Below are 13,068 nucleotides of genomic sequence, written 5' to 3'. Positions count from 1 at the left end.
ACACTACATCCCGTCATAGGACCTTCACACTACACCCCCGTTATAGGACCTTCACACTACATCCCCGTCATAGGACCTTCACACTACACCCCGTCATAGGACCTTCACACTACACCCCGTCATAGGACCTTCACACTACTCCCCGTCATAGGACCTTCACACTACACCCGGACCTTCACACTACACTTGGACCTTCACACTACACCCCGTCATAGGACCTTCACACTACACCCGGACCTTCACACTACACCCCGACATAGGACCTTCACACTACACCCCGTCATAGGACCTTCACACTACACCCGGACCTTCACACTACACCCCCGTCATAGGACCTTCACACTACACCCCGTCATAGGACCTTCACACTACACCCGGACCTTCACACTACACCCCCGTCATGTGAACTTCAAACTACAATCTGGCATATGACCTTCACACTACACCCCGTCATAGGACCTTCACACTACACCCTATCAAAGGACCTTCACTCCCCACTCTGTCCCTAGAACCAGGCAGTAGTTAAATGTATTTGTTATCTCCTTGCTAGTATAACGGTCTCCCACGTCCATTCATTGACTTGTCCCATCACCCCCCCCCCCCCCCTCCCCCCCCCCCTCCCCTCATGCACTTCAAAACCAATATCTGCACAGTTTACTCCGCCACTTACGAGTCAGTTATCTGAATCTAGACTCTTGAGAGCTCTGTGTTTCTCAGAAAACATTTCAACACGCCCGCACTAACACAAATTATGTTAACAATTGCGACCTTTTTTTCTCTTTCGTGTAGTAAAAGAAACCAATCAGTCAAGATCGATATTTTCTTAATCCTTTAATCCTTCTATAATTCGGTGCCATTGTATTATTTGACTGCAATTCCTGATCCTTTCAAGCACCCCCTACTGTATCAAATAATGAAATATACTTGTTTGAAATGCCCAGTATCTATAGTTTGTTGTTTTGACACTATAAAGCTTAGACATTTACTGCCGTCTATAAAAGATTGCTTTATGACCTGTCCACATGCCTGCTGTGGGTTCATTGTGGTATTCAACTGCACTCAGGCAGCCTGATTTGTAGATAGAAGCAGGAAGTAACCATATATAAGATGTATATATATACATATATATATATAAGCATACATGTAAAGATAGGCTAGGTAGAACGTTTTTATCGTTTAAAGTCCTTAATGTAACTAACATATATGTGAGTCTATCTTTATGTCCTTAACCTTAGAGGGATGTATATTATCTGCCCCTATGTATGTCTATGGTGAAACAATGCCATTCATGTGCTAATGATATCTCAGGCGTGTGTTCATGACTGTTGTGTGAGTGTGAGGTTATGTGTGTACCTGTTGTATACCTGTATGATGTTATTTGTGTACCTGTTGTATACCTGTGTGAGGTTGTTTGTATACCTGTTGTATACCTGTGTGAGGTTGTTTGTATATGTTGTATACCTGTGTGAGGTTGTTTGTATACCTGTTGTATACCTGTGTGAGGTTGTTTGTATACCTGTTGTATACCTGTATGATGTTATTTGTATACCTGTTGTATGCCTGTGTGAGGTTATTTGTGTACCTGTTGTATACCTGTGTGAGGTTATGTGTGTACCTGTTGTATACCTGTGTGAGGTTGTTTGTATACCTGTTGTATACCTGTATGATGTTATTTGTGTACCTGTTGTATACCTGTGTGAGGTTATTTGTGTACCTGTTGTATACCTGTGTGAGGTTGTTTGGATACCTGTTGTATACCTGTGTGAGGTTGTTTGGATACCTGTTGTATACCTGTGTGAGGTTGTTTGTATATGTTGTATACCTGTGTGAGGTTGTTTGTATACCTGTTGTATACCTGTATGATGTTATTTGTGTACCTGTTGTATACCTGTGTGAGGTTATTTGTATACCTGTTGTATCCCGCATGATACACAAGCCGTTGTCTCCCCGCCCCATGTAAGGCCATTATGCACAATGTCACGCTTGACTTGCCTCCTGTCTGACTTACCTGTATCTGTTACCTGCATGTGTCCAACTGTTGTGTCTAACCTGCCGTGTTGTAACCATGACGACGTGTTAAAAAAAACGTGGTCTTACTGTAATCAACGAAAGCGAGGCTTTGTATCACGTGCCCTAAATAATGGTATCAATCATCTAAGACTGAAAGAAATTGAATCGAACTGTTCAATCTATTATGATCTAAAAATCAATTATTAGTTTTTGTTGCTTAGTATTGAGGTTGGAGGTTTTAGGCCTATCTGATGTGTGGGTTTTATTTATAATTTAGTACAACTTTTCTTGTACTTGGATAATGTGAATTTGTAGAACGTTTTTGCAGCTAGATTCACTTACTTTAAATACTTTGTATCCCTACCCCGTATATTCGCCTATCGTTACCTCGTATTTCTTTCAGCAATTTTCGCTTGCCTTAATTACCTGATATTTGTTAATTGACTTACCTTAATTACCTAGTATCTCTTAAAGGTATAGTCGCTTACCTTTATTACCTGGTATCTCTTACAGTTATATTTGTTTACCTTGATTACCGGGTATTTGTTACATGTATATTTGCTTACCTTTATTGCCTGGTATCTCTTACAGGTATATTTGCTTACCTTGATTACCTGGTATTTGTTACATGTATATTTGCTTACCTTGATTACCTGGTATTTGTTACAGGTATATTTGCTTACCTTTATTACCTGGTATCTCTTACAGGTATATTTACTTACCTTGATTACCTGGTATTTGTTACAGGTATATTTGCTTACCTTTATTACCTGGTATCTCTTACAGGTATATTGACTTACCTTGATTACCTGGTATTTGTTACAGGTATATTCGCTTACTTAAACTACCACGTCCCAGTGAAAAGACAAGAGATCCTACAGAAACTGATCAATGGACTCAAGAGATTGGAGTACCGTGGCTACGACTCTGCAGGTCAGTATTAGGCCGCTACATTCGCCTCTTTAATACTCTAGTCAACATTTGTAGCGCTTATTTGCGATGTTTTCAGTCCATTGTATCTGCAGTGACTTGAAGGCATTGATGAATCAGGTTATTGAAAAAACATTTTGACTAGCTTTTGTGTCGTTTTGAATAGGCACCATACACTCATTAGCTAACAAAAAACGGATTATCAGACATAGACACACTTTATGTTAAAAAGGACATATCCCACATTCCCTCCCCCCCCCCCCCCACGCAAGCAAAACCCACAGTTCATCACACAGCAACACGCCATGTGTACAGTGAATGGTGTGTGCATTTGTGTGTGTGATATAGTTGTCCCCGAGTATAGCCTCACCATACAGGGTACTATGTTTATATGTGGTTCACATAGTATCTTGCTGTCTTGTGGGGAAAGAACGACATTTTTTAGAGCAAACTACTGTAGTCTCCAATTGAGTGGTATATTTAATGTGATCTTTAAAAAAGCTACGTCGTATCTCCTACTATGATATAGTTAATGTGATATAAAATAAAGCTTTACCAGAGGCCAATTTTCGAGTGCAAATGATTGATTATAGTCTCACAGGGAATGAAATAATTCATGTGGTCTAAAATAAGCTCAACCAGAATCAAATTTTCTAGTACAACTGGTGGTATTCATAAGTCGAGTGCTAAGATCTAAACTAAGTTTGACCAGAGGTGGAGCAGTGGGGTGGTGCCCTAAACCCCGCGAGCATGTAAAGTCACGTGGTACGTCTGTTGCAGGAATCGCCTTCGAAGGTTCAGCAGCAGAGAGCGGCTGTACGTGTGAAATAAAGATCATCAAGCAGACGGGCAAAGTGGCGGCACTGGAGAAACTTGTGGAAGGTAAATACCCCGGGGCTTAACACCAGACTTCATCAGACTTTTTTTTTAATAGTTTGATTAAATAAAATAAATTGGAATCCTTTAGGTTTAGTCTTGCGGTTGTTAATTATTTTAGATAAATTTTTATTAGCTGGTATTGGGTATTTGTTGTAGCTCTCAGTTGAAAGCTGTTGTGGAAATTTTTATTTACTAATCCGGTCGATTATGAAGACGGGATGATCCCTCGCCCCATTTTACTAGCACCAAGTACAGGGTTTCTTTCAGTGCGTCCCCCACCGAAAGTTTCGGCAGTAAGAAACCTAGTCTCAGCAGTATAGAAACCTAGTCTCAGCAGTATAGAAACCTAGTCTCAGCAGTATAGAAACCTTGTCTCAGCAGTAAAAAAAAAACCATGAGATCAGCAGTACAAAATGAGACTGCCCGAGCCGTATAAAACCGTCCGACCTATCTGTACCATCTACCCGAGCCCATCACGCCGCATGTTTGCCTCTAGCCATCGGGACAACGAAATCCGCTGACTTCACACATTGGCGGCTATATTTAGACATCGGAAACTGTAATAAATGGTTGTTTCATGGAAATTAAGATTAAATTTTTTTATAACCGATTAAGGGCTTTACCTTTCTATAATAAGATCATTTGTACATGACAAATAATTGGTAGGAAGTTAAGTGGACGAGGTCAGGGGTCAGATGGTCAGCTGACGTGTTCACCAAACAGTTGGGCTGTATAATCAGGTATAATAAATTAATCCTACCTTTTGTTGGCTGACAGAGCCATTAAGTGTAGGGACAGGTTTTTGTTTAATGTGTTGTGTCAGGCTTGGGTACCTAGATGAGAGCTAGCAGCAAATTATTCGAATACTGCCATACTGGTGATCATAGACGTGTCTCGTATTTTAATTCTTCTTCAAAAAAAAAAAAAAACCCAACAAAAAAACAGATAGCTAGTGTTAATTTGACATTCAATTACACAAGAGGCAAAAAGTTGACACGAGTAGATGTATTTGTATATGTGACTCAATCAACGAGTGCTCCTATTTCCATATCTAAACGAGTGCCAATAACAGCCGTATACAAACGTCCGACCTAGGTCTATCTTTACAATACATTAAAATTGTACACAAACTGTCAAACTTCCTTAAACAGGAACTTATCAACTTGACCCCGCGTGTATAGGTGGGACTATATCAGCTAGTTCCTGCTTTCATTTCTACACAAGTGAAAAATCTTTACACTTTTTTTTTAATCTGACGGCGCTGAATCTAATGATAAATGAACCGTGGCGGCTAATTAATTATGAACCAACGACCCGTACAGGAGAAGCAGACGATTCACTGAACTGATCCTGTTTTGTTGCGCAATCGGGTGGCGCACCGTTTGTGAATGCGCGTGGTTTCCTGCCTACGTGACCTGAAGTCATTCCTAATTTTTGTGTTTGGTGTCCCATTACGTAGAATATTAATTACGGCTAAGTTAATTTAAAATTGGGGTTTTCATTCTTAAGTCGTCTAATAATAGCATAGACAGCGTAATTAAGAGCTTTTGTCTTAAACTCGTAGTAAGCTAACGTCAACTTGGATCAGTTTACTTTGCACCCTGCTGCGGGGGTCTAATCCAGCTTTTATAATTGTGTATTTACAATACAATTGAATGCTAGTATTAGATTTGTATCACTTAATCCACGCAGCATTTTTTTAAAAACACGCCATGGTGTCGACAAGGCTAGATATCGGCTCCCCCAGAACTTGATTTAACTCCATCTAAAAAAAAAAAAGTTAATAAAAAGTCTAGTGACAATTTAAGCGCAATTTCCTTATGTTATCCATAACAATTTTTAATTTTTTGTGACCGAACGAAAGGATATTTTTTTGCGCTAAAAACCTACACGATGCTCAATTTAAATTAAAAATATCATCCCAGGCCTACACGATGCTCAGTTTAAAAATTCTTAATTAATTTTTTGTGACCGAACGAAAGGATATTTTTGAAAACTTTCTTCGGCAATATTGTTCTAAATTATGGCAGGAATCGATTGGTAAATGTTTCAAGTCGCTAAGTGGTCTGGTTGCCGAGATATGGGCCAAAAACTGCATTTTTTCGAGGTTTTTTGGCTTTTCCGGGAAATCCAGGAAGGAATTGAAAGCCTTGAAAGTTTTGTTTTCTTTCACTTTTATTAAAGTACTTATTGAATTGTTATGTAATAATCGTAAGCGATATGACCCCACATTTTGCTTTACTATACTTTAATGGATTGGGGGGGAAAACATGGTTTCTTTATGATAACTTTTGAAAACAACAGCGAAAAAATTTGGTAAAAAAAAACAACTAGTCGGGTTCAGGAGAGGATACGTTAGATAGATCAGGGATTTTTCCAATCCATTCTGGCTTTTTGATGTCTTAGTTTCTGTCTTACCATGGGAAGTGGGCGAGTGTCAAACGGGAGGGGTTGTCGATTATTGAAAATAATAAAACCCAGCTTAGGCATTTTAAACAAACACAGATGTTGATCGATTTTTGTTTTATCATCTTTTACACAGCTGTCCATTGAGCTCAACACGACCGGTAATGGTGTATGTAGCTACATGTTGCCAACTACACTGGTGGCTACATTAAATTGGTGGCTACGTGTAGCCAACTACACTGGTGGCTACGTGTAGCTAACTACATTATATTGGTGGCTACGTGTAGCTAACTACATTACATTGGTGGCTACGTGTAGCTAACTACATTACATTGGTGGCTACGTGTAGCTAACTACATTACATTGGTGGCTACGTGTAGCCCACTACATTACACTGGTGGCTACGTATAGTCCACTACACTGGTGGCTACGTGTAGCAGGTTGATTCCCTCACAAGTTCCCCCTGTTGATGTCACTTTGTCTCTCCATTACTGTCGTCACAAAACTAACTGGGAGGTTGGGAGCTCAGACTTTTGTGACGTGCTGTACAGTGTAGATGTCGGCAGGCCGGGTTAATGTGTGACGTCATAGTTTTATTTCGTGCTAATAAAAACTATTTCAAATAACTTTTCGTCATATATGTGGGTGTTTTGGCGGGGCGCCTGGATTTTTTAAAAAAATGTTAATAGGGGGTAATGGGTGCATGCAATTCGGTTAAAATATATTGGTGTCATTTATTGAAGACACCTTTCAAATTGAACCATTCCCAGCAACAACTGCCAAAAGAAAGCACTTACATACACCTTATATGTAACACACACATACATTTTATATATGTATGTATATGTGTATATATATATATATATATATATATATATATATATATATATATATATATATATATATATATATATATAATGCGTGTGTGCGTGTTTCTTTGTGTTTAGAATCCAAGGACAAGATAGATTTCGACAAAGAATTCAGCATCCATGTCGGTATTGCTCACACCCGTTGGGCCACTCATGGTGAGCCAAGTCCAACCAACGCTCACCCTCACAGGTCAGACCCTAACAATGGTGAGTACTCCCGTCCTATATGTCTATGGTCACAGTCCCTTCTATACAAGGTGTTAGTTTAGAGCTAGACCTTATATTTTACAAACCATGTTGAGTATTTAATTCTAAGTTATATTTTTTCCCCTGTGAGTATAAATATATTATGTATAAGTATAAATATATATTATGTATAAGTATAAATAGATATTATGTATAAGTATAATTATATATTATGTATAAGTATAATTATATATTATGTATAAGTATAAATATATTATTGTATAATATGCAACTATATTTTGTGTGATTTAGAATTCGCCCTGGTTCACAACGGCATCGTCACAAACTACAAGGATATCAAGTCTTTCCTTGTGAGTTACAGTCCCTTTGTTGTGGGATTAGCTTACACATTTGGTGTCTGGTTGTGTCCGTAGCCATGTTCTGTGTCTGGTTGTGTCAATAGCCTACACGTTTTGTGTGACTGGTTGTATCAATAGCCTATGTTTTCTGTGACTGGTTGCCTACACGTTTTGTGTGCATGTTTGTCAGTAGACTAGTCAAATGCCTGGTTGTGTCTATAGTCTACACGCTTTATATGACTAGTTGTGTCAATAGCCTACATGCTTTGTATGCCTGGTTGTGTGAATAGCCTGCATGTTTAGTGTGCCTGGTTGTGTGAGCACATACAGTAAGTGCCATCTCATCTTAATCTCACTGCTCTCTTACACCCCCCACAGACCCAGAAAGGATTCCTCTTCGAGACAGAGACCGACACAGAAGTCATCGCCAAGCTGCTCAAGCACCTGTATGACAACCACGCGGGCCAGCCAATCAAACTCCGCGAGCTGGTGGAGATGACCGTTGCACAGCTGGTCAGTGATTTCTTTGCTCGCTCTAAATAATAAACACTGCAGCTAAGCTAGTGGGATGGCATGGTTGAATGGTAGAGCATTCCACTGCTAGACCAAAATGTTCGGATCCCATGCTTGAATTAGTAAGACTTCCCTAGGTCCACCCAACTCTGTTGGGTATCTGACTCAAATTAGGGAAAGTAAAAGTGGCTAGGCATAGAGCTGTCCACACTATCATGTCTGAGGTCAAGGAAATAGGTCAATTCTACTTCACCTACTTGGTGGCGGTAACTTTAAAAGGGTACTTTACTTATTTTTTAGTCAGTTATATTGTCAAAATTGTGTTTAAACTTTTTTTTAAAACTAATAACTGGTCGTTTTTTTTTTGCTTTGTTACAATAATATATAACTCAACACAACCAGGTCAATTAATTTAATCTTCACGTGTGTGGCTATATTGATTCGTTAAAGGTTAACTTCAGCACTATAAGGTCTTTGTCTTTAAATCTAAAGGACTTCAGGTAACATGGCCTTTAATTCCAGCTTCAGACAATAGTGAACTTTTTAATAAAAAAAAACTCCTGTAACACACTACATTGGTTAATTGTTTCCATACAGTGGTGCCAAAGATCAAATTGATTCTATGAAAGTGTAACCGACCCATTTAACTTATTGATTGCCACGGTTGACTGAACCCTAACATACATGCGGATTAGGGTGTGTGGGGTTTATATTAATGAATAAAACACCAGGAGTACATTGGTCAGATCAGAAAGTGCTGTTTATTCATCTGTTGTATTCTGGTCTTCCATAATCGACAACACACTCTCAGTGCGAGATGGGGAGGGGGTCGGAATTTTGGACGAAGGGGAGAGGGCTGGGAAAGTGTGACGACACACTTTTTCATTTTAAAATGTAATGTTAGAAACAGAATTTTAGCCATTATTTCGCTTTTTGTCTTTTTTTTATTTGTATGAATGCCTCCTCCTTCTCTCCCATCATCCCCCCCCCCCCATCCTGAGCTCGCAGATGACCTTGGTCCCGAGTCTCGGCCACCTGACCTGTGTATTTAGGACGGTCACGAGAAACTCGGGTGCCAAGTGTATTAGCGCTGATGTTGGTGTCAGCCTGACTTGCCCTCAGCGGTTCAAGGCACCGAGCTTTCATCTTTGCGCCTGTCAGAATATGGGCTTAGACTTCCGGTGGTTATGTTTACTTTTGTAATCGCCGGTCACGTGACGTAAATAAATAGCACTAGGATCGTCCGCGGGAGTGTTGGATTACGCGTGGTTACATAACAAGATCTGACGTCTGCCGTGGTTTTAGTCGGGGGCTCTACTGGTATCTGCTGACATTTGCCTACTTGTCTTGTTTTATGTGTTAGGGGAACCCCCCGGGGGAAAGGGGGGGGGTAGGGGGAATAGGCCTTGACGTGTATGATGCTCAGCAAGGTTATAATACAGTTAGGTCAACGTCCAGTTCAGTTATTGAAGTTTTATCTGGCAAGTACATGTGTTCTTAGCGGACCGACACGGCACACGTGTTCAACTAACGATTCAACCACGTACATAAATGTCGCCATGCATTTTAAGCCGATGTTTTATATTTAACACACACACACACACCAACCCTGGAGCGTTGCTACGGGCTGGGATTCTTCTCCACGTCCAACATCCCCCTCCCTCACTCCCGTGTTAAATTGACATCAGAAACTTTTACTCCTCAAAAAAAAAAAATTGATTTATAAATAATTATCTTTTAAACGGAAAAAAAAGTTACACTTCACACTCCACATCCAACCTCGTCACTTAAGTCAGATCTCCTTACTTATTTGTGTGAGGTCATTTATGAAATACCCCCCCCCCCCCCCGACGGCCATGACACGTGTTTAGCAGAAGACGTAGCCGCTCGTGTTATAATGGGAGCATGGCAAGCTGCCTGTATCGTATGTCAATAAATACAAATAGAAAAAAAATCTTTATTTACTTTCATAATACAATATAACATTACAATATAGTATAATATAAACAGCTTTTATAAGGCGACTTTTTAAACTCCAGGTTGTATTGTCAATTCCGGTACTTAAAAGTAAAACGAAGCGTTTACTCAATCAACGTTTATATATCTCTAGCACGGCGCGTGGTACAAGTGTATAGTACGTGATTTTGGCCTTAGCTTGCTGTAAAATCTCATGTCAACAACCGTTCGATTAGACAAACATTTCAATAGTCTCCCACTTCATGCGTGATAAAGATTTTTGCGTCAATTGACGTTCACACTATAGTGGCCAGATTCGTTTTTCATAATCTAACTAAAGTACATGTCAGCACAAAGTACTATTACAATTGATTCTTCTATTAATTTTATTGTCGTTAAAGAGTCTAAGATATTTTATTTTAAAAACTAGAAGTCACACATAGATCTACATTCTGTTTAAGTTTTTTAGTTTGCAATAAATAGGTGATTCGCCATAAATGACGTCACAACCTAACGAGATTTTTAAAAAATTGTGACGATGTTGGGCAGGGCCTGAAGAAATGTGACATAGCACCAACGTTGTAAATCTTGGGCCTAAGAATAATTAAAAACTATGGCTATTTGAGCTGGTGGGGTAGAATTTTGTGTTGTTTATATAAGGGGGGCGGTCTGGTGTATGGCGTGTGGTGACAGGGGTAGCGGTCTCCCGATGGGTGCCTGACTCACGTTAGGGAAACAAAGGCAGCTGGGCATAGTGCCGACCACTCTTATCTCCTCTCTATGTCGAGGTCATGGAAGAAGATAAACTCTACTCCACTCTGCTCCGTGTGTCATGGGCACCAATGGGATGATGATAGGGACACCATTACATCATTTACAATCTTTTTAGCTCAAGTCGATTAAATTCCAAGATTTATTTCTATATTGTCGAGTAGATTTCCGTTGACTGTAAAAATCAATGGTTGATGATTTCATGATGTTTTAGAAGGTACATTTGTTGTGGCTGCTACCTTAGAGCGTCAGAAACTGATAAACCTATTCAGCCATTCTTCAATTAGATATTGTCTAAGGGCATCAACATTCATGTTTAAATTGTTTGAAAGACCTAACTAATAGAAGAGTCATAAAGATCTGTTATGGTCATTTTTAAATGGTTTATATTTGAACTTTTAAGACAAATTTATGTATGTAAACCTGTGTGCTTGTTTTGCTACACCATTAGTTTTTGCTACTTAACCCTTTCTGAACTGATGGTCAATAGGGCAGATGAAGTAGAGCTCATCTTACCTTGACAACTGCTTATGAAGGGATAGTGTGGTGATAACCTGTGCTCAGCTGCTTATTTTTTTCTCTAACCTGAGTCAGGTACCAATGAAAGCTGGGTGGGATCAGGGACAAAAATAATACAAAGATCAGAACATTTATGTGTATGTGATTGTGTCAATGCTGTATGCATTCTCCCATTCATTGTTGTATATATGTACATGTATATTTTCAGGAGGGAGCCTTTGCCCTTGCAGTGATCAGCAAACATTACCCTGGTGATATTGTAGCTACAAGGTATGGGCTCATTCACTTTTTTCAGCATTACTTTTACATCACTTGGCTAAATGGTTGCCTTTTTACGTTAGTTTACGTCACTATGCTAAATAGTTGCCTTGTTATCTAATGTTTTATAAAGTGTGTAAATGGTATATGATTCAATTGGTCTAAATGACATTTAATCCAGTTAATCTGAATGACATTTGATCCAATTTATCTAAATGACATTCAATCCAGTTTATCTAAATGACATTTGACCCAGTTGATCTAACTGACCAATCCCCTAATTACAGGAGAGGAAGCCCCCTGCTGATTGGTGTAAAGAGTGAGAACAAGCTGAGCACTGACCACATTCCAGTCATGTTTAGCAAAGGTAGGCTGGTCTTTAGTGGCCTGCATGTCTGTGGCTAATGTTCATTACTAGATCATGTTCTGTCTGTAAGTGAAGGAGTAACCTGCCATCATCATTCAAATCAAGACTCGGCAGTTTAAAAAGTGGGACAGGAAAATGGTGCAGATCTTCCGCCAATGTCAAATGGCTGAATGATAAACTGAAGAATAAAATTGGCGAATAAGAATTTTTGGGGGAAATTTTATATAAGCGCTGAGAAATCATAGCATTTTTATTAATATGTATTGGAATTATTAATATAAGATGTGGGAAAGATTAATGGATTGTTTTTATTCTATGAATTTTATTATCGTAAATAACAAATTAACCATATTCCATGGTGCTTATTTATTACCAAATATCAGTTGAATAATATTTAATCACTAATTCATTTAAATTTTATTTAACATTATTTTTTCTTTTGTCATAACTTCGAATAATATTTTAATAATTTTAAACATCTCACATTGTAGTCTCCCTTTATTGCAAGCTCACTCACAATTTAATTAGTCTTTTAATCATCTTGTACTCATACCTTTAATCACCATTGATGTACATACGTTGTTGGCTTGACCTTTACTGTATTGAAATGTGCTCAGGTCAAACAGACTTTAAAGAAGGTAGTTCAAGGACATTTTTTGGCTAAGCTTTTAATTGCTATTAAATAATTTGTCCAAATCCACGACTAATGAATTGTTTCTGCAAGTCTTAATGTTGGTTTGGATACATTTGTATGTTTAGAAATGTTTACAATTAGCTTGATTAATTGAAGTTAGATTTTTGATCAATGCATTTTTGTCTTGGAAAAAAATTGATGGGATTTAGCATAGTACAAATATTAATTACCAGCCAAACTAGGGACAGTGAGACCGAATTATTTGTCTTGACTGTACCTTGAGGAAGCTTGTAAATCATTGGTCCTGGGTTTTGGCTTTAGAGTTAGCTGCCCCTAGCTTTCTTCTTAGAGATAACACATTCATCTGCTTCACCAATATATTTGTATAGTCATTCCATCCATTGATCAACC

General features: G+C 38.8%; 1 protein-coding gene across 3 annotated transcripts in view; it reads left to right on the top strand.

The window, feature by feature from the left end:
- The window catches only part of LOC131955675 (glutamine--fructose-6-phosphate aminotransferase [isomerizing] 1), a 41,492-nt gene that overhangs the window by 14,459 nt on the left and 13,965 nt on the right, over positions 1-13,068 (top strand). For 2 of the 3 annotated variants that reach the window (XM_059319874.1, XM_059319875.1), the window contains exons 3-10: positions 2,836-2,943; positions 3,721-3,822; positions 7,173-7,301; positions 7,593-7,651; positions 8,018-8,152; positions 11,607-11,668; positions 11,944-12,023; positions 12,641-12,661. In XM_059319874.1, coding sequence (XP_059175857.1) covers positions 2,836-2,943; positions 3,721-3,822; positions 7,173-7,301; positions 7,593-7,651; positions 8,018-8,152; positions 11,607-11,668; positions 11,944-12,023; positions 12,641-12,661 — 696 coding nt within the window. The remainder of the gene's footprint in view (positions 1-2,835; positions 2,944-3,720; positions 3,823-7,172; positions 7,302-7,592; positions 7,652-8,017; positions 8,153-11,606; positions 11,669-11,943; positions 12,024-12,640; positions 12,662-13,068) is intronic. The other variant, XM_059319876.1, reaches the window with a different exon arrangement.

Source organism: Physella acuta, unplaced genomic scaffold (assembly GCF_028476545.2).
Source record: "Physella acuta isolate Inbredline_101_S28 unplaced genomic scaffold, ASM2847654v3 ptg001092l, whole genome shotgun sequence".
Classification (NCBI taxonomy): domain Eukaryota; kingdom Metazoa; phylum Mollusca; class Gastropoda; family Physidae; genus Physella; species Physella acuta.
This window is presented reverse-complemented; position numbering and strand designations above follow the sequence as displayed.